At 43.8% G+C, this 27,761-nt stretch overlaps 1 protein-coding gene across 2 annotated transcripts in view; it reads right to left on the bottom strand.

The window, feature by feature from the left end:
• Positions 1-684: 684 nt before the first annotated feature.
• Positions 685-27,761, bottom strand: part of LOC129816671 (contactin-associated protein-like 5) — a 174,247-nt gene continuing 147,170 nt past the window's right edge. The window contains exons 15-24 of one of the 2 annotated variants that reach the window (XM_055871433.1): positions 23,964-24,091; positions 23,654-23,824; positions 22,543-22,761; positions 16,569-16,808; positions 15,485-15,709; positions 15,269-15,402; positions 13,847-13,934; positions 10,258-10,458; positions 9,930-10,004; positions 685-2,117 (exon numbers count right to left, since the gene is read on the bottom strand). In XM_055871433.1, the coding sequence (XP_055727408.1) occupies positions 1,876-2,117; positions 9,930-10,004; positions 10,258-10,458; positions 13,847-13,934; positions 15,269-15,402; positions 15,485-15,709; positions 16,569-16,808; positions 22,543-22,761; positions 23,654-23,824; positions 23,964-24,091 (1,723 nt within the window). In that variant the 3' untranslated portion in view covers positions 685-1,875. Of the gene's footprint in view, positions 2,118-9,929; positions 10,008-10,257; positions 10,459-13,846; positions 13,935-15,268; positions 15,403-15,484; positions 15,710-16,568; positions 16,809-22,542; positions 22,762-23,653; positions 23,825-23,963; positions 24,092-27,761 lie in introns of both variants that reach the window. The other variant, XM_055871432.1, reaches the window with a different exon arrangement.

Consider the following 27,761-nt stretch of genomic DNA (forward strand, 5'->3'; position numbering starts at 1 on the left):
GCAAAGGAGAAATGCTTGCTATCAGGGATGTAAACAAATTTGTGCACAAAATTTGAGAAATAAGCTTTTTGTGCGTCCCACGTTCATGAAATGTGGGACCAACACTGTACATGTTGCATTTATATTTTTCTTCAGCGTATGTTAACATGCATTACCATTTCTCTCGACAGTGGAAAAACTGCTCTTGCTCTCTGCATGAAACAGAGGCGTGCTTCCCCCACGCTGAAAGAATGGCAGACGCTGCCGAACTAATAGTCCAACGTCAGATGAGGAGTATTCTATGCTTTCAAACGGCACTCTATCCCCGCTCTTCGAAAGAGACAGTGATGTATTTTTAAGTTTGGTGCAGCGATAGAGTGGTGTTTGAACTAGGGATTCTTTTACATCCACAGTGACATTTAACATGACTCATTGTATGGTTCTATTTCCAACTGACTGTTTCATACCTCTATTGAGCATGTAAATTGAGTATGTATCCATTTGCCTGGAGGATCACGAGAGGTTAGATGAGGACACAGGGCATTTTAAATCATGCATTGGACATTGATTTTATAACCAACACATTTTAAATGTAAGTTACTATATTTCGGGAAGATCAGATTGACCTGCAAAGCTCAGAATTTTAATTGACATCACAGTCAACTGAACTATTACAAGGATGGGAATAAGCCACATTACAACATATAATTAATAAAGTCTTCAATTTATTAATAAATATACATCTATACAATATATCTGTACAACTGCAACTATACACAACATAAAGAAGTTAAGGTAAATAAATGTAAAACATTGTTATAATCAGAAAAATCTGATTATTAGAGATCCTCTCTTCAGACACACCTTTGTGACTTGAACTTTAGCACAACCATACATTGATTAGAATGGCAGATGTATTAAGATAAATTCCAGTCACAGGCATTTCTCTAAAGGATAGGATCTGGTCCTATCAGGCTGTTATGTTTCGTCTTTATTTAGTTATTTTTTGTGAAACATATACATCAGTGATTTTAATTGGCGGAACACACTAATCTCTCTACTTTACATCAAAATGTTCACCTTTGAGCGTTATCCATCTTTGAAATATTACTTAGATAAATTACAGCATTGTGTAATACACCAAATTACACTATCCATTTGTTATAGACTTGAACAGAGGATGATTACGGTACAGGTGGTTCATGTTCAGATCTATTCCCTTAGCACATAAAGGAAACACAAATGAACACTAATTCATTAAAACAAAGATGTAAAGGGTTTTGAAAAAAAGAGGTTAAAACAATATATAGAGGCACTCTAACAGAAGGCAGTAAAGTCCCATTCTTTCATTCTCTCATTTCAATGTTCGGTCATTGTCACACGGCAGAGTTCACAGTTCACTTACATGCTTGACCTACATCTTTCAGATGTCATTTAGGATGTTCCACAGAACTATGTGGAACATCTTGAAGAATATTGGGGGTCACAAGAAGAATGATGTCTTCAGGAGTTTGTACTACACATTCAGACAGTGTGACAGGTGACATTCAATGTTCTCATGGTTCCTTTCCTTCCTTGTCTCGGTCCTTTCCTCTGCCGGTTGAGAGATTGTTCCCAAATCACACCTGCATATTCGCTCCATATTGTCTGACAGTTTTACTGACCACATGATACACCTAAAGCCCTAAAAACCTGCTAAACGTGTCGTCCACTACATACATGTTTTGTAATAATCAGACAGTGGGCAAATTCCCGAGCAGAATCCCTGGGGAAGGGTTCTGGGCTCAACCTCTTGGCTATTTTCTTGTCCGGAATTCTGCAGTGACATCTCCACCTCCCAATCCACATTCAGAGGAGAGGCCTTCCCTGATGACCAGGGGACTGGGACACAGGTGGTCAGATGTAGTACTCCCTGTTGTCCCTGAGGGTGGAGCTATGACTGTCATGGAGGTGGCACTCTGTCCGGTAGGCTGGTTCTGCCTGGTAGGCTGCTTCTCTCCGGTAGGCTGTTTCCAGGTTGGTTCGGTGCTCCTTCTCCTTGATGCTGGCGTCTCTCCGGGCCTGCCGGTGCTGGTACAGGAAACGGGTCATCACTGCCACTACACACAGAGTGATGAAGACTACTGCTGACACCACACCTGCGGGGGAGCAAGGGCAGCCATCTTTATTGGACCATTGAATAAGTTCTTTAGTGGATTGTAGAATAAGTTCTTAGTGGACTATAGAATAAGTTCTTTAGTGGACTAGAGAATAAGTTCTTTAGTGGATTGTAGAATAAGTTCTTTAGTGGACTACAGAATAAGCTATTTAGAGGACTATAGAATAAGTTCTTTAGTGGACTACAGAATAAGCTATTTAGAGGACGATAGAATAAGTTCTTTAGTGGACTATTGAATAAGTTCTTTAGTGGACTAGAGAATAAGTTCTTTAGTGGACTATAGAATATGTTCTTTAGTAGACTATAGAATAAGTTCTTTAGTGGACTATAGAATAAATTCTTTAGTGGAGTATAGAATAAGTTCTTTAGTGGACTACAGAATAAGTTCTTTAGTGGACTATAGAGGAAGTTCTTTAGTGGACTATAGAGGAAGTTCTTTAGTGGACTATAGAGGAAGTTATTTAGTGGACTATAGAGGAGGTTCTTTAGTGGACTATAGAATAAGTTCTTTAGTGGACTATAGAGGAAGTTCTTTAGTGGACTATAGAGGATGTTCTTTAGTGGACTACAGAGGAAGTTCTTTAGTGGACTATAGAATACGTTTTTTAGTGGACTACATATGAAGATATTTAATGGACTATAGAGGAGGTTATTTAGTGGACTATAGAGGAAGTTCTTTAGTGGACTATAGAGGAAGTTCTTTAGTGGACTATAGAGGAAGTTCTTTAGTGGACAAAAGAGGAAGTTCTTTAGTGGACTACAGAGGAAGTTCTTTAGTGGACTATAGAGCAAGTTCTTTAGTGGACTATAGAGGAAGTTCTTTAGTGGACTATAGAGGAAGTTCTTTAGTGGACTATAGAGGACGTTCTTTAGTGGACTATAGAGGAAGTTCTTTAGTGGACTATAGAGGAAGTTCTTTAGTGGACTATAGAATAAGTTCTTTAGTGGACTATAGAGGAAGTTCTTTAGTGGATTATAGAATAAGTTCTTTAGTGGACTACAGAGGATGTTCTTTAGTGGACTATAGAGGAAGTTCTTTAGTGGACTATAGAATAAGTTCTTTAGTGGACTACATAGGAAGATATTTAATGGACTATAGAGGAAGTTATTTAGTGGATTATAGTGTAAGTTCTTTAGTGGACTATAGAGGAAGTTCTTTAGTGGACTATAGAGGAAGTTCTTTAGTGGACTACAGAGGAAGTTATTTAGTGGAATATAGAGGAAGTTCTTTAGTGGACTACAGACGAAGTTCTTTAGTGGACTATAGAGGAAGTTCTTTAGTAGGCTATAGAGGAAGTTATTTAGTGGACTATAGAGGAAGTTCTTTAGTGGACTATAGAGGAAGTCCTTTAGTGGACTATAGAGGAAGTTCTTTAGTGGACTATAGAGGAAGTTCTTTAGTGGACTATAGAGGAAGTTATTTTGGTGGACTATAGAGGAAGTTCTTTAGTGGACTATAGTGGAAGTTCTTTAGTGGACTATAGAGGAAGTTCCTTAGTGGACTATAGAGGAAGTTCTTTAGTGGACTATGGAGGAAGTTCTTTAGTGGACTATAGAATAAGTTCTTTGGTGGACTACATCGGAAGTTATTTAATGGACTATAGAGGAAGTTCTTTAGTGGACTACAGAGGAAGTTCTTTAGTGGACTACAGAGGAAGTTCTTTAGTGGACTATAGAGCAAGTTCTTTACTGGACTATAGAGGAAGTTCTTTAGTGGACTATAGAGGAAGTCCTTTAGTGGACTATAGATGAAGTTCTTTAGTGGACTATAGAGGAAGTTCTTTAGTGGACTATAGAGGAAGTTATTTTGGTGGACTATAGAGGAAGTTCTTTAGTGGACTATAGAGGAAGTTATTTAGTGGACTATAGAGGAAGTTATTTAGTGGACTATAGAGGATGTTCTTTAGTGGGATATAGAGGACGTTCTTTAGTGGACTATAGAGGAAGTTCTTTAGTGGACTATAGAGGAAGTCCTTTAGTGGACTATAGAGGAAGTCCTTTAATGGACTATAGAGGAAGTTCTTTAGTGGACTATAGAGGAAGTTCTTTAGTGGACTATAGAGGAAGTTCTTTAGTGGACTATAGAGGAAGTTCTTTAGTGGACTATAGAGGAAATTCTTTAGTGGACTATAGAGGAAGTTCTTTAGTGGACTATAGAGGAAGTTATTTAGTGGACTATAGAGGAAGTTCTTTGGTGGACTATAGAGCAAGTTCTTTAGTGGACTATAGAGGAAGTTCTTTAGTGGACTATAGAGGAAGTTATTTTGGTGGACTATAGAGGAAGTTCTTTAGTGGACTATAGAGGAAGTTATTTAGTGGACTATAGAGGAAGTTCTTTAGTGGACTATAGAGGAAGTTCTTTAGTGGACTACAGAGGAAGTTCTTTAGTGGACTATAGAGGAAGTTCTTTAGTGGACTATAGAGGAAGTTCTTTAGTGGACTATAGAGGAAGTTATTTAGTGGACTATAGAGGAAGTTCTTTTGTGGAATATAGAGGAAGTTCTTTAGTGGACTATAGAGGAAGTTCTTTAGTGGACTATAGAGGAAGTTCTTTAGTGGACTATAGAGGAAGTTCTTTAGTGGACTATAGAGGAATTTCTTTAGTGGACTATAGAGGAGGTTCTTTAGTGGACTATAGAGGAAGTTCTTTAGTGGACTATGGAGAGAGTTCTTTCAGTTGTGAAGATTTCTATATTATATTTATTAAGCATTTATTCATTTGGCTGTTTAGACTCCGAAAAAGTACATTTCATATATTAATTTAACTGGCACTGAGATAATTGTGTGCTAAAACTTAAAATCTCTTGCCAAATATGATTCTTACACTTTAAGAATTTACGGTAACACTTTATTTGGCACCTAGTGTCAGAACACGTTATGTCACGGTCATAACCATGTCATAATATTACATAAGAGCTGGCATAATCTGTCATAACGCTGTCATTATATGGTCATGACACACATTTAGATGTGTTGTGACATATTGCAATATTTTATGGCTGCTTATGACACCTACATAAGAGTGTCAAAGCCCACAAATCCTACCACACAAGGCAAACCATTCCATTCTACTTGTAAATAGTATGTTATATAACATTTCTCAAAACGTCCCATTTTATTACCATTGTAATTGTACACAATCTGATGTCAAACATGTGTCTAGCCCAGTGCTGTGTTGCTGATGACGGGGATGAATATCGGAGCAGGACAAAACACCCTTTCCGGGATTTATGACTGACATGTGGTCATGTACGTGATAGGCCTATATGGCTAACAGTATATTATTACCCGTATATTATTACCCCAGTTTTGACTGGACACTATTTAAAATAGGATTCCAGAATGATCATGCCCCCCGTATTTCTTGCTCAATTCTTAAAATTAAGCACATTAATCCACTTTACAACGTGTTAAAACATCAAACATTGAAAACATTTTTTTATATATGCATCATTGCATTTGCAGACTTATGTAATATAGTCTACCATTCATAATGTGATGAGTAGATTGCATAGTCATAATTTAGGCTAATAATATAAATTAATCACTGTTCGCAAAAAAAGCATGGCTGAGGCATGTAGCGTAGAGTAGGCCTAGGCTATGTATCAGATACGTTTCTTCTTTATTTGCATTGGAAAAATGTGGCCTTTTATAAACCCATTTCATGGAATACTACAACACTTTATATGACTGGAGACATTAGCAGAATCTTTTTTAATATGACACATTACAGGGTAGCCTACTCTGCTGACACTTACAAGCAGATCAATAAAAACTATGTTGTCCATATAATAGGCCTACGAGAAGGGGAGACACAAATATAATATGACGTCCATCTAAACTGGAGGAGGAAATTATTGTCAAACAACAAACTTTTAAGTAGCACTGACCCAAAAATGATAAGTAGTGAATATGCACAGTGCAACACTCAGCAGAGATATTGCCAATGCTCTCTGATGGTGCCAATAAGATTTTGATAAAACCGATTAGGTTTTCATTTCCTTCTCTTTACAGCAATAACCATTTGCTTTCCAAACTAGGTTATCCTGAGATTGTATTTTGAAATATTTTGATATGCCTGGCTTGTCCTCTACTTTTCACAACACAGCACTAATCTCCCCAAATTGCCTGCACCGTCTTTCCTTCTGACTGTAGGAAATACGATTTAAAACAAAGAAGCTAATGATCCTCTGTGGCCAAATCATGCTTTAGTAGCCTATTTTATAAATAATTGTATTTATTTATGTATAGACAGGAGAAAGCTAATTAGGCTGTATAATTTTGGCAATTTAACTCAATTTACTTTAGTAAAAGTTTAGCTTCCCCTAGCATTATGGACACACTGCCTATGCTTACATATTAAAAAGGTAACCACTCGTAACATCCCTATTCAATTGCAGGCTACGGATTATGTTTTTTTGTGGGCCATTATAAATACAAATTAATCTTGATGGGTGAGAATATTATCTTGGTACATGTCAAATTGTTTATGTTGATGTTAATTAATGGACAATTAACACAGTTATTTGCATGACAATCACCGGCTGACAAAATGTCATGACCACCACAGCCCTAGGTGAGCCTACATTTAAGGGCTGAAGGAGCCTTTATCTGATGGTCAGTCTCAGCGGAGGAAGAAGCCAGCAGGGTCCGCCTCTCAACACCCTCTGCTCTCCCTTTCCTCAATGACCATCTTCCAGCTGTTAGCAAAACTTGAGTTGTACCGTATTATTTCTGCTTCACGCACAAATTCATGTTGTTTCTCATCTGATCAGAGAAAATGAAATATTTCTCAATTTAAAATAATACCAATGCTGATAATAACAATGCAAACTTATCAATACACTTTCCTACTCATTCATTGCAGCTGCAGTGCTTGTTGTAGCACAAGTGGAAGTAGTGTGAATGCAAATTTTATGGCTTAAAAAAGTGTTGAATAGAAAGTGTTGACAATGCAGAGTAAAAACGTAAACATGAACTCACTCATAAAAACAGCAGCTCTTTGTTGTAATTGTTGACAGTCTCTCTCTAAAAGTTCAGAAAACTCACAGCATCAACTTTGCTGTAGCTGTCTTTTACGCCTGCTACGTTACTGCAGACACAATAATCTGAGCCATCCTATTGGCCAGTGGTAGGCCTATAGTCCACTTGAATTGCTCCCCAACGGGAAGGCTGAGTTTGTGCCTTAAGACATATGAGATGGTTCAAAACGGGAACACGTTTTATACCCGGCACGACACAAATTAAAGAAATAGGAACGCGAGGCTTATCTTTGGGGTTTTCACAGAAATATTTGGCAATCGACCAGGAATGCCTTGTTGCTCAACCAGTCAATCTCGATCGACCCATTGGTGACCACTTAAATAGATGGTAGCTAACTGTTAGCTAGCTAGCTACATGAATAGTTGAGAGCTAGCTTTAGCTATGTTATGAAAACAATGAGAAAACTGGATTGTAATGTATTTGATAATGTGTGAAAGTGTTTGCTATTGCCATAATATATTTGGTATAACGTTTTAGTTTTCAGCTTTCTTTAGCGGTGTCACTGCATTGTAGCATACTCTATTCTGATTTCTGTCTATACTTATATTTTTCAGAGAAAGTAATGCATCTACTGCATCCAGGAGTGGAGGTGAAGACCTTGAGGGAGGCTGCAGAAACAAACTTTCACATGAAAGGAAACTTCTTCACAGGGAAAAAACAGATTTGAATAATTAATACAATTTAGAGTTAAATCCTTGTTGTTGTAATTAATTCTTTAGTCATGTTTTTTCCCATTTTATTTTGAAAAACTTCTAGAAAATACACTTTATGACACTATTATGAAGCATTATGACCATCCTGTGTCACTTTATTTGGACTAAGAAAATACACTTTATGACAGTGTCATGGAGCATTATGACCATCAGAATCATATAAGCCAGATGGACCTATCACGTACATGCCCTTATGTCAGTCATCAGTAACAAAGAGGGTGTCTTGTCCTGCTCCTGAAATCTGCTCCTGCATTCATCCCGGTCATCAGCAACAGAGCATTGGGGAAAGTACATGTCTGAGATCAATGTGTACGCAATTACAAGGATCATTTAATATGGTCAATAACAGAAAAAGTTCTATAAGATAAACATACTGTTTACAAGTAGACGATGGTGTAATGGATTGTTTTGCTTTGTGCTGTATGTTTGTGTGTTTTGACACTCTTATGTAGGTGTCATAACCAGCCATAAAATAATACAATATATGTCACAACATGTCTAAATATATTTGTCATGACAGTGTTATTACCATATTATGACAGGTTATGACATGTTATGTCAGCTGTTATGACATATTATGACACTAGGTGTCAAATAAAGCATTCCAAAATTTAATTAGGAATGGTGTCTACTGTTCTTTATCAAAATGAAGTGTGTGAGGGAAATAAAAGTAGTGATGGAAATTTCACAATTCTTTACCTAGGCAGTTTTCCATATTTTAAGAGGCCATTCTACACAATGGAGATTACAAGTTGGGTTCACAGAAATTGAAGTCTTCTTTTATTCCCTTTTTTTTATCCATTAGCTTCATTATCTACAAACATATCTGACTTAAAGTCAATTCATGTAACGGCTGTCTAATTCCTCCTCCTCGGATGAGGAGTAGGAGTAGGGATCGGACCAAAACGCAGCGGTAGATGAATACATGAATGAATTTATTTAAAGACAAGACGAACACGAAAAAACACTTGAAAAATTACAAAACAACAAAACGACGTAGACAGACCTGAACTTGAGAACTTACAATATAACACGAAGAACAGGAACAGATTAACCAAACGAACGAACACGAAACAGTCCCGTGTGGTGCGACAGGCACAGACACAGGAACAATCACCCACAAACAAACAGTGAGAACAGCCTACCTTAATATGGTTCTCAATCAGAGGAAACGTCAAACACCTGCCTCTAATTGAGAACCATATCAGGCAACACATTTAACCCAACATAGAAACACATAACATAGAATGCCCACCCCAACTCACGCCCTGACCAACTAAACACATACAAAAACAAGGAAAACAGGTCAGGAACGTGACAATTCATAAGACCTTTTAAATCAAATCAAATTGTATTTGTCACATGCGCCGAATACAACAGGTGTAGACCTTACCCGTGAAAAGCTTACTTACAAGCCCTTAACCAACAATGCAGTTCAAGAAATAGAGTTAAGAAAATATTTACAAAATAAAATAAAATAAAATAATAAATAATAAAGTAACAAGATATATACATACCAATAACGAGGCTATATAAAAGGGGTACCGGTACTGAGTTAATGTGCAGGGGTACAGGTTAGTCGAGGTAATTTGTAAAGTGACTATGCATAGATAAGGAACAGAGAGTAGCAGCAGTGTAAAAATAAAGGGGGTTGTGAATGTAAATAGTGCAGGTGGCCATTTGATTCATTGTTCAGCAGTCTTATGGCTTGGGGGTAGAAGCTGTTAATGAGCCTTTTGGACCTAGACTTACTTTACAGTGCAAATAACAGCCCTTCTGGGTAATTACTTTGGAAGTCTCTCCAGTGCTGACTTACTTTACAGTGCAAATAACAGCCCTTCTGGGTAATTACTTTGGAAGTCTCTCCAGTGCTGGAAATGTCTAAATTGTGGCATGTTATCCTGTCTTGACAGACACACATTATTCCAAGAAAACGTCTGAGGAGAGAGCAAGAGGCAGAGATAGCCGGGGCTCATTTCACAGGACACTGACTTTGGCAATTGAGCACTTTAACAACTCTGAATTGGATATCTCACCTCCAATTACCGCATAGTTGCTTTGTGAAGCGTTGCTTAATGGCCCCCTGCCTCTGCCGACTGTCTCTGAATGATCTACTGGAAGAGGGAAGAGAGTGCGGTGACATCATGGGGAATGTATTACATCATTGATCTGTCATTTGTTTGAGGACTGGGGACCGACATAAAACAATGAGCAACGTTCCCTTGGGAACCATCATTGTGACAATGGAAGAATCTGTAGACTGAAAACTCTCGGCTTCGGTGTTGACAGTGTACAATATTAAAATGTTAGACGACATCGTCCACAGAAATACAGTATATTCTGAATACATTCTACATTCCTCACCTGATTGAGAGTGAAATATTGTTGAGTCAGCCAGCGCTCCACAGTTAGACTCCACCAGGTGACCCCGTACACTGACCAATGAGCTGCCACGGTTCAGTAGCGCTGCCTTCAGTGGAGCCATGTGATTGAACTGGACGGAGGACAGGCAGCCAATGAAACCCTTAGATCCTGCCTGCATCACTTCCTCATCCATAGCGCCCACTATGTAAACAACAAGGAAGGTACTAATCAAACTCCCAGATTTACCTGATTAATCAGAATGGTAATAAAGCAATCACACGTCCACCGACTGCCACAACGACATCCGTATCTCACCTTGACTAATGCACATGTTGGATAGAATCCCTCAAAGCAATCTCTCTCTTTGTCAATTTGAGACTGTATTGTCCCTGTTTGTTGTGTTCAATGAGACAGTCTGAAAATACATATCAACTCTATACAAATCCATTCAGAGCTCCACTAAAATCAAATCCAATGTTTATTTGTTCACATGTGCCGAATACAACAGGTGTAGACCTTACCGTGAAATGCTTACTTACAAGCCCCTTAACCAACAGTGCAGTTTTAATAAAAATAAGTTAAGAAAATATTTACTAAATAAACTAAAGTTTAAAAAAATTAAAAATAAAATAACAATAACGAGGCTATGTACAGGGGGTACAGGTTAGTCGAGGACAATACATTTATTTAAAGATTTCTCAGCATTTGCAGGAAATTAATCATAACGACTGCCACATATGTAGATAGGATGCTGGCTGCTTAGAGCACTTGATTATCATTAAATCAGAGATACGAGCTCTGAAAGCAATTTGCTATTTTGATTTGTGTTAAGGACAAGAGTAGATGGGCATAAGATACAAGAGAGATCAGTGTGTGCCTGTAATTTGTCTAAAGATTTTAAATATAATGGAGCTAATCAGACTACGAGGGTCAACATTCAACAGCTTCTTCCCTTTAAAGTAATATTGTATCTAATTGGTTTGAAATCTATAATTACCATACTTCCCATAGAAGGCAATTTACTGTACAGGAAGTAGTATAATTGACCCCCAAATAGTTTAACAATGATCATCGCCACCATGTTCATCATTGGTCTTTGTTTGTGGTGCTGAAGCATTTCTTTGACTTAATAGATCCCTAGGAGACATAACCAAGCCAAGAATGTATTTCCTTTCATCCTGCAGAAAACACATTGGAAGTAGTGGATGCTGTTGTCATATGAATACAGTATGTGTGAAAGATACAGGCATACTCTAGAGGAAATGGATGTTTTGTCCCATATACATAACCCAGATTTAGCATACATAATGTTGTTTAGATTTTGTGTTTAACTTTACTTTCATGACTTTTCATGAGCTTGATGAAAAATTGGAAATAATTTAAAATGATTGATGCTTAGGCCTGCCTATGTTTAGTATCTTTGATTCAATCCTTCTAAATATCTAATACATCGCAGGGGGCGTATTGAAAAACTGGAAAATATGTGCCCATTTTCAAATGGCCTCTTAATCCATTTTTGCTCTTACAATATGCATGTTATTACTACTATTGGATAGAAAACAGTCTCTAGTTTCTAAAAACGTTTGAATTATTTCTCTAAGTGGAACAGAACTATTTTTACAGCCCATTTCCTATCCGGATTTGAGATTTCCAAAATCGATGTCTCTCTTCAAGACCTTGTCTATAAAAGGGCATGTCACTTGGGACCATAGAAACACGTCATACGCCTTCCACTGGGTGTCATGCGGAAGTGAGAGCAGAAACGACTTGAATATCTCGTTCAGGGCTTGAATACAGCCTCTTGTAATGAGAGGACCGCCATAATTTTTTTTCTCCCAGGCGCGAAGTTGGACTTTGTATTGCCTCCTGGAAAACTGTCGTTATACGTGAATATAGTCTCCGGCTTCGATTTGACTTGATACATGTCACAATATCATCCTAAAGTATGTTTTTTCAATATAGTTTAATTATATTATTGAAATTTATTCGGGACTTTAGACGTGATGCTTTGGAAGAATTGTTTGAATAAGGAGAGGTTAGCGCCGCACGGCCAGTGTGCTTGCTAATTCAAGAGGGACATAGTTTGTTCTGGATCCCAAACAAAGACTGTACTGGACAATGGACCCCTTTACAACATTCTGATGGAAGATCAACAAAGATAAGGACCCAATTTGGGATGATTTTTCATATATCTGTCGAACTGTGCTATGCTACCGTTTGACTAGAATCAATGCTGCCGTGTGCTAGCTAATGTAGTAAGCTAATATAACGATATATTGTGTTTTTGCTGTAAAACACTTCAAAAATCGGAAATATTGGCTCTATTCACACGATCTTTGTCTTTCATTAGCTATCCACCATATATTTTTCTGAAATGTTTTATGATGTGCAATTAGTAGTTGACGTTTGGGGTCTGTATTTTCTCTGGCTACTCCCGCGATTTCAGACTGTAGCTATGATGGGAGCAGTAATGTAAAACTGATTTATAGCTAAAATATGCACATTTTTTGAACAAAACATAGATTTATTGTGTAACATGTTATAGGACTGTCATCTGAGGTAGTTTTTTCTAGGTTATTTAGGTTGGCTTGTGCATGCTACTTGCATCCTACTTGTGCTGTGAAAAATGTCTGTCCTCTTTTTTATTTGGTGGTGAGCTAACATAAATATATGTGTTTTTTTCTCTGTAAAACATTTAAAAAATCGGACATGTTGGCTGGATTGACAAGATGTTTATCATTCAAATGCTGTATTGGACTTGTTAATGTGTGAAAGTTAAATATAAAAAAAAAATAGATTGTGAATTTCGCGCCCTGCACCTGAGCTGGATGTTGTCATAAGTGTACCGGTGTCGGGCTGCAGCCATAACAGGTTAAAATGATTGATGCTTAGGCCTGCCTATGTTTAGTATCTTTGATTCAATCCTTCTAAATATCTAATACATCGCCAACGATCAATGTCTAAAAACAGTGTTCTTCTCAAAAGAACGCACAGACAGCATCTATTCGTACATTTATGCATCCTCATCCAACAGGAGATCCCCAGTACCATAATGATAAAATGAATACATTTGTTATGAAATGCAAATGATGTTGTTAATTAGCATAGATTTCCTCGTTCCCTAAACTATTGTGAATCTCTGTGTTAGACAAATTACGCTTGGTTTACTTAACGGTTCTATTTAGCTCCTGACTAATGTGTGAAGTGATACGCTTGAGTACAATACTCCCAAGATTTGTGATGCGTGCAATATGTGAGACAGATTATTAGACAGATACAATGTCCTGGTGGGGTGGCTGGCAACCCTCCCCATCAGCCTGTCAAATCTATACCAGATGCGAGAAGTGATTATTTGACCAAATCTAGTGCTTAGATTGTCTATTCCACGTTATATCACAGACACGTCTCGTCTATCTCTTCCAGCTTACAAGCTTTGCCTTAATTGCAAAGACTGATTCTTCTAAGCCCTGCACTGTGGTAGGCTGTTCATTTCCTCCATTTACAGTAATAACCATGACTGTAGCCTCCAGTCATTGAATCATTTCAAACTACCTCAAAAAGCACGTCCTAATTTCTCTGGTGGGCTCACCTGAGACCTTCCCCAAGGTCAGTGATTTGATGGAGATGAACTCTGTGTCTGATGACAGGCTGTACTTTAGGTTCATGTCCTTGTCAATCTAGTGGAGCGGGAAAAAAGAACATGGAGGTGTGAAGAACACACACAACCCCCCTGATCCTCACACTCTTCACCCCCTGATCCTCACCCTCTTCACCCCCTGCTCCTCACCCCCCCGTTCCTCACCCTCTTCACCCCCTGTTCCTCACCCTCTTCACCCCCTGCTCCTCAACCTCTTCACCACCCTGCTCCTCACCCCCTTCACCCCTGCTCCTCACCCCCTGCTCCTCAACCTCTTCACCCCCTGCTCCTCACCCTCTTCACTTCCCTGCTCCTCACCCTCTTCACCGCCCTACTCCTCACCCTCCTGCCCTTGCCCCACAACCTCCTCACCTCCCTACTTCTCTCTCCCCTGCTCCTCAACCTCTTCACTCTCTACTGTTCCTCACCCACTTCACTCTCTACTGTTCCTCACCCTCTTCACTCTCCCCATGCTCCTCACCCTCTTCACTCCCCATGCTCCTCACCCTCTTCACGATCACCTGCTCCTCACCCTCTTCTCTCCCCTGTTCCTCACCCTCTTCACTCTCCCCTGCTCCTCACCCTCCTCACTCTCCCCTGCTCCTCACCCTCTTCACTCTCCCCTGCTCCTCACCCTCTTCACTCTCCCCTGCCCCTCACCCTCTTCACTCTCCCCTGCTCCACACCCTCTTCACTCTCCCCTGCTCCTCACCCTCTTCACTCTCCCCTGCTCCACACCCTCTTCACTCTCCCCTGCTCCTCACCCTCTTCACTCTCTACTGTTCCTCACCTTCTTCACTCTCCCCATGTTCCTCACCCTCTTCACTCTCCCCATGCTCCTCACCCTCTTCACTCTCCCCTGTTCCTCACCCTCTTCACTCTCCCCATGCTCCTCACCCTCTTCACTCTCCCCTGTTCCTCACCCTCTTCACTCTCCCCTGCTCCTCACCCTCTTCACTCTCCCCTGTTCCTCACCCTCTTCACTCTCCCCATGCTCCTCACCCTCTTCACTCTCCCCTGTTCCTCACCCTCTTCACTCTCCCATGTTCCTCACCCTCTTCACTCTCCCCTGCTCCTCACCCTCTTCACTCTCCCCTGCTCCTCACCCTCTTCACTCTCCGCTGCCCCTCACCCTCTTCACTCTTCCCTGCTCCTCACCCTCTTCACTCTCCGCTGCTCCTCACCCTCTTCACTCTCCCCTGTTCCTCACCCTGTTCAGTCTCCCCTGTTCCTCACCCTCTTCACTCTCCCCTGCTCCTCACCCTCTTCACTCTCCCCTGTTCCTCACCCTCTCCTGCTCCTACATTTCTATTACATACATCAAATGTAGGAATCCCATTTGTTGTAAACATCCCAGGTTTATCCTTTGCTCACCTGTAGGTAGACGTCTTTTCCCTCACGGTGGATTCTGATACGGTGGAGGCGTCCGTCTGCCAGGCTGGAGGGTCTGGGACTGAACACATCTGGCCTCCTGTCCACATGGAGATGGTACCAGATCTGGATACTCCCTGTAGACCACAACACAAACTGGGTTAAACCGTGAATTCAAAGGGTTGAATCCTACCTTGATAAACCTAGACGTGTCCCTACCGTTGCGTGTCAGGATGACTGCTATGTACTGTTGGCTGAAGGTGCTGACAGTGAGCAGCATGGCAGGGCTTTGTGTGGTCATGAAGATGAAAGCAATGTTCTCTCTGGCCCTGCTGTTCTCTCTGTAGACACTGGAGGCCTGGAAGCTCCTGTTCTGCATCACAGAGAAAGGCTCCTGGAAGGTGTAGGTCACCGACGATTCTCTGTTAAACGACACAGACACCTCTGCATGGACACAGAGAGAGAGTATGGGTTAGGTAATGCATTGTATCATGGGTGACAGTCCAGCACAATATGGTCCTCTCTTACTTGCTAGCCATCAATAGTATCTCCATTCATGCTATAGTAACTGCCCCAGAGGCCCCAGAGGCCCCAGAGGCCATTCTGCTAATATGTTTATGGCCATCTAAAAGTAAAAAGAAAAACGTTTAAAAAAATAACAATATTGTCTAAGTTCGGTGTTCCAGATGCTACGGTAGTGGGATTGGATCAAAGTGAGACCATTGTATTTCAGACCAGTGGAATATTTCAGGCTGTCTGCTCCATGATAATGGAGGCCTAGATTAGTGTGAATGTGAGAGCAGAGACAGACCAGAGACAGTGGAGGAAGGATCTGTCATCTCATCTCATCCCTCTTTGATCTCTTCTTCAGATGGACTCCAATCTGCACTCTGCCACTGATCTCAACACCTCTACTTCAATACTTCAAGAGCAAGTGAACATTAGGACTGAGGCAGCCTAAGATCTTTGCTGGCATCGAATATTTCACTTGAAAACACTAAATATTCAAGGTTTTCATCACCTCTGAGCGATGTTAGATTTCTGTAAAAGGGCTGTTGTGACATAGCTCTATGTTAATCAACTTCTCCTGACTGCAGCAGATTGCACTTCGCGAGGGAACTTTTCACCCAGCTGTTAAAAATGATACTATACAAACTGGAAGTGCATGTTTTGTATGTATACTTGAAGTTAAAGGTTAGAATCATAGATTCAGCATCAGAATGAATAGATGAAACAACATTACAGCTAAATCAACCCCAAGGCTTAATTAACCTCTGTAATGGAGTTACTATGCGTTTCACACCTTCCTTGCAGGAGGGCCCACCGTAGGCAGACTGAGAGCAGTCACAGACGTAGCCGCTGTTCTTCTCAATGCACCTCCCGCTGTTGTGGCAGAGACTGCTGGAGCCACTGCAGTGGCCAGGGCAGCCAGCACTCACCCCCGGGGTCATCTTAGCCCGCTCCTCCAGGTTAAAGGTCACACCGTTTAGAGTCAGAGTTCTGATGCAACCCAAGAAGCCCCTCTGCCTAGCCGCCGTTCCTCCTGGAGGAGGGATGACAAATTATAACTAGTTCATATGTTTATTACAGTGTTATAACACAATTAGTATGTAATGCATCATATTCTACTGAGTACTAGCTGCTGTTCCCCCTGGAGGAGGGACAACAGGTTATAACTAGTTCATATGTTTATTACAGTGTTATAACACAATTAGTATATAATGCATCATATTCTACTGAGTACTAGCTGCTGTTCTCCCTGGAGGAGGGACAACAGGTTATAACTAGTTCATATGTTTATTACAGTGTTATAACACAATTAGTGTGTAATGCATCATATTCTACTGAGTACTAGCTGCTGTTCCCCCTGGAGGAGGGATAACAGGTTATAACTAGTTCATAACGCTTGTTATAACCAGACCTGGGTTCAAATAATATTTCAGGTATTCAGATAACAATTATTTGAATAAATAAGTAGTTGAATATTGGAATGTATTTGGAAATACACTTGTAAAGTAATTGAAAATACTCAAATACACTCCCACGCATTTAACTCAGTTGTTAGAAACTATTATCTAAAATAAGTATTTTGAAATACTTACAGATATAATTTGGTTGACAATTTTGTAATTTTATACAAATAACCATTCAAATGCACATTTTTTTATTTAACCTTTATTTAACTAGGCAAGTCAGTTAAGAAAAAAATCTTATTTACAATGACAGTCTACCCTGGCCAAACCCGGACGACGCTGGGCCAATTGTGCACCACCCAATGGGACTTCCGGATGTGTTGCAGCCTGGATTCGAACCAGGGACTGCAGTGACGCCATTTGCACTGAGATGCAGTGGCTTAAACCGCTGCGCCACTCGGGAGCCAAATAATTGTAGAGATGCCGGGGATTGAAACCGAGGCCGCATAAATAAAAGTACTTGCTTTGGGCTGTGTATTTGAAAATACTATATTAGTTACAACTAATTTATATGGTTTATATGGTATCACATTTATAACTGCTCTATGCACATATTAATCCACAGAGGGGCTGTTCACCCTAGCCCTACCAACACAGAGACTGAGACTGAGACTATGAGGCCAGCCCTAACCACAAACAGCTGTCTGTTGAGACTGAGACTATGAGGCCAGCCCTAACCACAAACAGCTGGCTGTTGAGGCTGAGACTATGAGGCCAGTCCTACCCACAAACAGCTGTCTGTTGAGACTGAGACTATGAGGCTATGAGGCCAGTCCTACCCACAAACAGCTGTCTGTTGAGACTGAGACAGAGACTATGAGGCCAGTCCTACCCACAAACAGCTGGCTGTTGAGACTGAGACTATGAGGCCAGTCCTACCAACACACAGCTGTCTGTTGAGAATGAGACTGAGGCCAGTCCTACCCACAAACAGCTGGCTGTTGAGACTGAGACTATGAGGCCAGTCCTACCCACAAACAGCTGTCTGTTGAGACTGAGACTATGAGGCCAGTCCTAACCACAAACAGCTGTCTGTTGAGACTGAGACTATGAGGCCAGCCCTAACCACAAACAGATTGCTGTTGAGGCTGAGACTATGAGGCCAGTCCTACCCACAAACAGCTGGCTGTTGAGACTGAGACTATGAGGCCAGTCCTACCCACAAACAGCTGTCTGTTGAGACTGAGACTATGAGGCCAGTCCTACCCAAAAACAGCTGGCTGTTGAGACTGAGACTATGAGGCCAGTCCTACCCACAAACAGCTGTCTGTTGAGAATGAGACTTTGAGGCCTGTCCTACCCACAAACAGCTGGCTGTTGAGACTGAGACTATGAGGCCAGTCCTACCCACAAACAGCTGTCTGTTGAGAATGAGACTTTGAGGCCTGTCCTACCCACAAACAGCTGTCTGTTGAGACTATGAGGCCAGTCCTACCCACAAACAGCTGGCTGTTGAGAATGAGTCTATGAGGCCAGTCCTACCCACAAACAGCTGGCTGTTGAGAATGAGTCTATGAGGCCAGTCCTACCCACAAACAGCTGTCTGTTGAGACTGAGTCTATGAGGCCAGTCCTACCCACAAACAGCTGACTGTTGAGACTGAGTCTATGAGGCCAGTCCTACCCACAAACAGCTGGCTGTTGAGACTGAGACTATGAGGCCAGTCCTATCCACAAACAGTTGGCTGTTGAGAATGAGACTGAGGCCAGTCCTACCCACAAACAGCTGTCTGTTGAGACTATGAGGCCAGTCCTACCCACAAACAGCTGACTGTTGAGACTGAGACTATGAGGCCAGTCCTATCCACAAACAGTTGGCTGTTGAGAATGAGACTGAGGCCAGTCCTACCCACAAACAGCTGGCTGTTGAGACTGAGACTATGAGGCCAGTCCTACCCACAAACAGCTGTCTGTTGAGAATATGAGGCCAGTCCTACCCACAAACAGTTGGCTGTTGAGAATGAGACTGAGGCCAGTCCTACCCACAAACAGCTGGCTGTTGAGACTGAGACTATGAGGCCAGTCCTACCCACAAACAGCTGTCTGTTGAGAATATGAGGCCAGTCCTACCCACAAACAGCTGGCTGTTGAGACTGAGAGTATGAGGCAAGTCCTACCCACAAACAGTTGGCTGTTGAGAATGAGACTATGAGGCCAGTACTACCCACAAACAGCTGGCTGTTGAGAATGAGACTATGAGGCCAGTTCTACCCACAAACAGCTGGCTGTTGAGAATGAGACTATGAGGCCAGTCCTACCCACAAACAGCTGTCTGTTGAGAATGAGACTATGAGGCCAGTTCTACCCACAAACAGCTGTCTGTTGAGAATGAGACTATGAGGCCAGTCCTACCCACAAACAGCTGTCTGTTGAGAATGAGACTATGAGGCCAGTTCTACCCACAAACAGCTGGCTGTTGAGACTGAGACTATGAGGCCAGTCCTACCCACAAACAGTTGGCTGTTGAGGCTGAGACTATGAGGCCAGTCCTACCCACAAACAGCTGGCTGATGAGGCTGAGACTATGAGGCCAGTCCTACCAACACACAGCTGTCTGTTGAGAATATGAGGCCAGTCCTACCCACAAACAGCTGTCTGTTGAGACTGAGACTATGAGGCCAGTTCTACCCACAAACAGCTGGCTGTTGAGGCGGAGACTATGAGGCCAGTCCTACCCACAAACAGCTGTCTGTTGAGACTGAGGCTATGAGGCCAGTCCTACCCACAAACAGTTGGCTGTTGAGGCTGAGACTATGAGGCCAGTCCTACCCACAAACAGCTGTCTGTTGAGAATGAGACTGAGGCCAGTCCTACCCACAAACAGCTGGCTGATGAGGCTGAGACTATGAGGCCAGTCCTACCCACAAACAGCTGGCTGATGAGGCTGAGACTATGAGGCCAGTCCTACCAACACACAGCTGTCTGTTGAGAATATGAGGCCAGTCCTACCCACAAACAGCTGTCTGTTGAGACTGAGAATATGAGGCCAGTCCTACCCACAAACAGCTGTCTGTTGAGACTGAGAATATGAGGCCAGTCCTACCCACAAACAGCTGTCTGTTGAGACTGAGACTATGAGGCCAGTCCTACCCACAAACAGCTGTCTGTTGAGACTGAGACTATGAGGCCAGTCCTACCCACAAACAGCTGGCTGTTGAGAATGAGACTGAGACTATGAGGCCAGTCCTACCCACAAACAGCTGGCTGTTGAGACTGAGACTATGAGGCCAGTCCTACCCACAAACAGCTGGCTGTTGAGAATGAGACTGAGACTATGAGGCCAGTCCTACCCACAAACAGCTGGCTGTTGAGACTGAGACTATGAGGCCAGTCCTGACCACAAACAGCTGGCTGTTGAGAATGAGACTGAGACTATGAGGCCAGTCCTACCCACAAACAGCTGGCTGTTGAGAATGAGACTGAGACTATGAGGCCAGTCCTACCCACAAACAGCTGACTGTTGAGACTGAGACTATGAGGCCAGTCCTACCCACAAACAGCTGACTGTTGAGACTGAGACTATGAGGCCAGTCCTACCCACAAACAGCTGTCTGTTGAGACTGAGACTATGAGGCCAGTCCTACCCACAAACAGCTGGCTGTTGAGAATGAGACTATGAGGCCAGTCCTACCCACAAACAGCTGTCTGTTGAGACTGAGAGTATGAGGCCAGTCCTACCCACAAACAGCTGTCTGTTGAGACTGAGAGTATGAGGCCAGTCCTACCCACAAACAGCTGTCTGTTGAGACTGAGAGTATGAGGCCAGTCCTACCCACAAACAGCTGTCTGTTGAGACTGAGAGTATGAGGCCAGTCCTACCCACAAACAGCTGTCTGTTGAGACTGAGAGTATGAGGCCAGTCCTACCCACAAACAGCTGTCTGTTGAGACTGAGAGTATGAGGCCAGTCCTACCCACAAACAGCTGTCTGTTGAGACTGAGAGTATGAGGCCAGTCCTACCCACAAACAGCTGGCTGTTGAGACTGAGTCTATGAGGCCAGTCCTACAAACAAACAGCTGTCTGTTGAGACTACGAGGCCAGTCCTACCCACAAACAGCTGTCTGTTGAGACTGAGACTATGAGGCCAGTCCTACCCACAAACAGCTGGCTGTTGAGAATGAGACTATGAGGCCAGTCCTACCCACAAACAGCTGGCTGTTGAGACTGAGTCTATGAGGCCAGTCCTACAAACAAACAGCTGTCTGTTGAGACTATGAGGCCAGTCCTACCCACAAACAGCTGTCTGTTGAGAATGAGTCTATGAGGCCAGTCCTACCCACAAACAGCTGGCTGTTGAGAATGAGACTATGAGGCCAGTCCTACCCACAAACAGCTGACTGTTGAGAATGAGACTATGAGGCCAGTCCTACCCACAAACAGCTGGCTGTTGAGACTGAGTCTATGAGGCCAGTCCTACAAACAAACAGCTGTCTGTTGAGACTATGAGGCCAGTCCTACCCACAAACAGCTGTCTGTTGAGAATGAGTCTATGAGGCCAGTCCTACCCACAAACAGCTGGCTGTTGAGAATGAGACTATGAGGCCAGTCCTACCCACAAACAGCTGACTGTTGAGAATGAGACTATGAGGCCAGTCCTACCCACAAACAGCTGTCTGTTGAGAATGAGACTATGAGGCCAGTCCTACCCACAAACAGCTGTCTGTTGAGACTCAGACTATGAGGCCAGTCCTACCCACAAACAGCTGTCTGTTGAGAATGAGACTATGAGGCCAGTCCTACCCACAAACAGCTGTCTGTTGAGAATGAGACTATGAGGCCAGTCCTACCCACAAACAGCTGACTGTTGAGAATGAGACTATGAGGCCAGTCCTACCCACAAACAGCTGGCTGTTGAGAATGAGACTATGAGGCCAGTCCTACCCACAAACAGCTGTCTGTTGAGAATGAGACTATGAGGCCAGTCCTACCCACAAACAGCTGTCTGTTGAGAATGAGACTATGAGGCCAGTCCTACCCACAAACAGCTGTCTGTTGAGACTGAGACTATGAGGCCAGTCCTACCCACAAACAGCTGGCTGTTGAGAATGAGACTATGAGGCCAGTCTTACCCACAAACAGCTGGCTGTTGAGAATGAGACTATGAGGCCAGTCCTACCCACAAACAGCTGTCTGTTGAGAATGAGACTATGAGGCCAGTCCTACCCACAAACAGCTGTCTGTTGAGAATGAGACTATGAGGCCAGTCCTACCTACAAACAGCTGGCTGTTGAGACTGAGACTATGAGGCCAGTCCTACCTACAAACAGCTGGCTGTTGAGAATGAGACTATGAGGCCAGTCCTACCCACAAACAGCTGGCTGTTGAGCCGGAGGCGGAGGTGTCCCTCAGATGGAGCTTCCAGGAAGCGCATGGGCAGCTGGTCCACCTGCAGTGAGGCCTCCTTCACGCTGCGCTCCGCCCTCACATAGTGCCACTGCCTGTCATTCAGGGGCACGTGGGACTTGACGGCCAGGTCCACCGGCCCGTTTCCCACGTCAAAGGAGAACATCACTGCGAACGGAGCTGAGGGAACAGAACGGGGACACAAGCTGACAGTCATTCAGGTCAGTAGTGAATCTGAGACTCCTCTTTTCTATGGGACACCATTTTGTTTTATGTCGATGAGATGCAATGTGATGCATTGATCTTCAAAGGCTTTATTTGTGAAATCTAAAACCAAATCTTTATACATTTAGTTATTTTCTTGTTGGGGGGAGGCGGGGGCTGTAGGTGCAATACACAAATGAATATAATTGAATAGCTTGCATCCACCTGTATGTAAATAAAATAAATAAAAATAAGTGAGCCTCCACCCACAACCTCATCCCACGTCTCCATCCATCCAACCACCCACAGTGACTTACAGTCATATTATATATGCATACACGCTGCACTTGTTTCAGAGCTCCAAATGGAATATTACGAAAGACTTCAAGATAAGCTTTTACAGACTCATTTTGAACTCGGTGCTAGTCAGTACATTCACAATGTAGTTTGATCATTATTTTCTTCAACAGCCGCTGTTTTTGGCTGCCAAGGAAAATGTTATTAGAGGCTTGACAGCTTGATAACAGAGCACTGTGTGTGTCATTAGTATTAAATTATGCAGTGCAGGTCAGGAGTGACATCTTGCACATTTTTCTAACTGCATGTCAAATGTAGGCTACTGTAGCTGGGAAGTGCTTTCATCAGAAAACAGAATATTTATGATTTCAAACCACTGGCCTCCTCCAAATGGATCCTTTTGTGTGTGTGTGTGTGTGTGTGTGTGTGTGTGTGTGTGTGTGTGTGTGTGTGTGTGTGTGTGTGTGTGTGTGTGTGTGTGTGTGTGTGTGTGTGTGTGTGTGTGTGTGTGTGTGTGTGTGTGTGTGTGTGTGTGTGTGTGTGTGCGTGAGAGTGCGGCTAACAGACTCACAGCTGAGCTCCACTCTGATGAAGTCCTTGAGGCCCAGGTTCTCCAGGAAGACTCCTGAGGGAGCGCTGGTCTTGAAGTAGAAGGAGATGTCAGCGCTGAGCTCTGCCTGGAGGGTGGGGAAGTGCAGGTAGGATGACTCCTGGTAGAAGGACGCTGCATTCCACACAGACTCTAGAAAACAGGAAATACAAGTATTTTCTACGTTTTGAACACAGTCAATATTTACTCAGCATTTTGCCTGGAAAAACAAGGATGTTGAAAGGGACCATCTGTAAGATAAAAATGTTACAAAATAGAACAGTTCACCTACTGTCGCCATAACAACGCAGCGGGCCGATTCTGTAGAGCGCCTCAGAGCCAGTTCTGTTGGTGTCTCCAATCAAGATCTCACTCACTGGTAAGTGCTCTTTGTAGGAGAGGACTCCTGTGTCATTAGACCTGCAATAAACAGAGAGAGAGAAGCCTCTTAATTTTACTACAGATAAACTAATCCAATACTCAGTCAGCATTGAAACTTCAGAGTAAACACTTTAAAGATGAAGTGATCGATCAAGGTCGGTACTGTATCTCAGGAGATATGCAAATTAGGTTCTCCAAATGCAAAATTACATGGGGGCACACAGGGTGAGAATAAAGGTTTAAAAAAAGAATGTACACAACAGAATTCAAGTTTAAAACAAATTATGTAATAAAGAATATTATCATAAGAACTGCAGTTCAATATGTTTTATAGTTATTTATACCTTCGTATAGTAAATGTTTTCCAGCAGTTGAATTGTGATGAAGATATCCCTGTATTTAACCTGTTTGGGCTGCACGCTGAATATTGAAAAAACTGGAAAATGTGTGCACATTTTCAAACGGCCTCCTAAGAAACTTTTTATTTTCCAATATGCATATATTTACTACTGTTGGATAGATAACAGTCTGTAGTGTCACGCCCTGGCCTTAGTATTATTGGTTTTCTTTATTATTTTAGTTAGGTCAGGGTGTGACATGGGGAATGTTTTTGTTTTGTTGGTTTTGGGTGTTTATGGTAAAGGGGTTGTGTATAGTATATGGGTTTGTGTGGAGTACAGGTTTCTAGTATTGTCTATGTATGTTTAGTTGTCTAGGAGAGTCTATGGTTACCTGAATGAGTTCCCAATTAGAGACAGCTGATTTCGGTTGTCTCTGATTGGGAGCCTTATTTAGGGTAGCCATAGGCTCTCATTGGTTGTGGGTAATTGTCTATGTAGAACGTTTGTAGCCGGTGTGTGTATGTGCACAACGTTATTTAGCTTCACGGTCGTTTGTTGTTTTGTATAGTTTGTTAAAGTGTGTCGTGTTTATTTTCGTCATCTTTTTTTTTAAAAATAAAAGAAGATGGCTTACTTTCCAAAAGCTGCGTTTTGGTCCATCAATCCGCCACACGATCGTGACAGAATTACCCACCATAGGACCAAGCGGCATGACCAGCGGCAACAGGAGCAATACAAGGATTTATGGACATGGGAGGAAATTTTAGACCGGGAGGTACCAGGAGAATATAACCGCCCCAAAGCTGAGCTGGAGGCAGCGAAAGCAGAGAGGCGGCGATATGAGGAGCTAGCTCGGAGGCAGGAAAAGGAACCTACAAAGGATCTGGGTTACACTACGTGGGAGGAGATCGACAGGTGGGCGATCAACCCAGGGAGAGTGCCGGAGCCCGCCTGGGATTCTCTGGCGCAGTGCGAGGAGGGATACCGGCGAATGGAGGCAGCACGACGAAGCGGTAGGAAGCCTGTGGGAAAACCCAAAAAATTTCTTTGGGGGGGGCTTAAAGGGAGAGTGGCGAAGTCAGGTAGGAAACCTGCGCCTACTCCCTGTAATTACCGTGGAGAGCGAGAGTACGGGCAGACACCGTGTTACGCAGTAGAGCGCACGGTGTCTCCTGTACGTGTGCATAGCCCGGTGCGGGTTATTCCACCTCCCCGCACTGGCAGGGCTAGATTGAGTATTGAGCCGGATGTCATGAAGCCGGCCCTACATATCTGGCCACCAGTGCGTCTCCTCGGGCCGGTTTACATGGCACCAGCCTTACGCATGGTGTCCCCGGTTCGCCTACATAGCCCGGTGCGGGTTATTCCACCTCCCCGCACTGGTCGGGCAACGGGGAGCATTCAACCAGGTAAGGTTGGTCAGGCTCAATGCTCAAGGGAGCCAATACGCCTGCACGGTCCGGTATTTCCGGCGCCACCTCCCCGCCCCAGTTCAGTGCCACCAGTGCCTACACCACGTAACAGGCTTCCAGTGTGTCTCCAGAGCCCTGTTCCTCCTCCACGCACTCGTCCTATGGTGCGTGTCTCCAGCCCGGTATCACCAATTCCGGCACCACGCACTAAGCCTTTTGTGCGTCTCCAGAGTCCTGTGCATCCTGTTGCTGCTCCCCGCATTAGCCCTGAGATGCGTGTCCCCAGTCCGGTACCACCAGTTCCGGCCCCACGCACTAGGCCTAATGTGCGTCCCCAGGGTCCAGTATGCCCTGTTCCTCCTCCCCGCACTAGCCCTGAGATGCGTGTCCCCAGCCCGGTGCCACCAGTCCCGGCACCACGCACCAGGCCTACAGTGCGCCTCAGCCGGCAGGAGTCTGCCGTCTGCACAGCGATTACTGAACTGCTCGTCTCCCCAGCGCCATCTGAGCCATCCGTCTCCCCAGCGCCATCTGAGCCATCCGTCTCCCCAGCGCCATCTGAGCCATCCGTCTGCAATGAGCCTGCAAAGCCGCCCGTCTGCCATGAGCCTGCAAAGCCGCCCGTCTGCCATGAGCCCACTGAGCCGTCCGCCAGACAGGAGCCGCTAGAGCCGCCAGCCAGACAGGAGCCGCTAGAGCCGTCCGTCAGACAGGATCTGCAAGAGCCGCCAACCAGACAGGATCTGCCAGAGCCGCCAACCAGACAGGATCTGCCAGAGCCGCCAACCAGACAGGAGCAGCCAGATCAGTCAGCCAGCCATGAGCAGCCAGATCCGTCAGCTAGCCATGAGCAGCCAGATCCGTCAGCTAGCCATGAGCAGCCAGATCCGTCAGCCAGCCATGAGCAGCCAGATCCGTCAGCTAGCCATGAGCAGCCAGATCCGTCAGCTAGCCATGAGCAGCCAGATCCGTCAGCTAGCCATGAGCAGCCAGATCCGTCAGCTAGCCATGAGCAGCCAGATCCGTCAGCTAGCCATGAGCAGCCAGATCCGTCAGCTAGCCATGAGCAGCCAGATCCGTCAGCTAGCCATGAGCAGCCAGATCCGTCAGCCAGCCATGGGCCATCCCTCAGTCCGGAGCTGCAGTCCCTCAGTCCGGAGCTGCAGTCCCTCAGTCCGGAGCTGCCATTCTTCAGTCCGGAGCTGCCCCTTATCCTGGTGCTGCCCCTTACCCTGGTGCTGCCCCTTACCCTGGTGCTGCCCCTTACCCTGGTACTGCCCCTGACCCTGGTACTGTCCCTGACCCTAGTACTGCCCCTGACCCTGGTACTGCCTCTTACCCTGGTACTGCCCCTTAGTCCGGAACTGCCCCTGAATGCAATGGGGTTAAGGTGGAGGGGGGTCGTTTGGAGGAAGCCTAGGAGGTGTTTAGGTACTGTGGTGACGTGGGGACCGCGACCAGAGCCGGAGCCGCCACCGTGGATGGAAGCCCACCCAGACCCTCCCCTAGACTGTGTATGGTGCGCCCGGAGTTCGCGCCTCAAGGGGGGGGTTATGTCACGCCCTGGCCTTAGTATTATTGGTTTTCTTTATTATTTTAGTTAGGTCAGGGTGTGACATGGGGAATGTTTTTGTTTTGTTGGTTTTGGGTGTTTATGGTAAAGGGGTTGTGTATAGTATATGGGTTTGTGTGGAGTACAGGTTTCTAGTATTGTCTATGTATGTTTAGTTGTCTAGGAGAGTCTATGGTTACCTAAATGAGTTCCCAATTAGAGACAGCTGATTTCGGTTGTCTCTGATTGGGAGCCTTATTTAGGGTAGCCATAGGCTCTCATTGGTTGTGGGTAATTGTCTATGTAGAACGTTTGTAGCCGGTGTGTGTATGTGCACAACGTTATTTAGCTTCACGGTCGTTTGTTGTTTTGTATAGTTTGTTAAAGTGTGTCGTGTTTATTTT

Source organism: Salvelinus fontinalis, chromosome 19 (assembly GCF_029448725.1).
Source record: "Salvelinus fontinalis isolate EN_2023a chromosome 19, ASM2944872v1, whole genome shotgun sequence".
NCBI classification, from domain to species: domain Eukaryota; kingdom Metazoa; phylum Chordata; class Actinopteri; order Salmoniformes; family Salmonidae; genus Salvelinus; species Salvelinus fontinalis.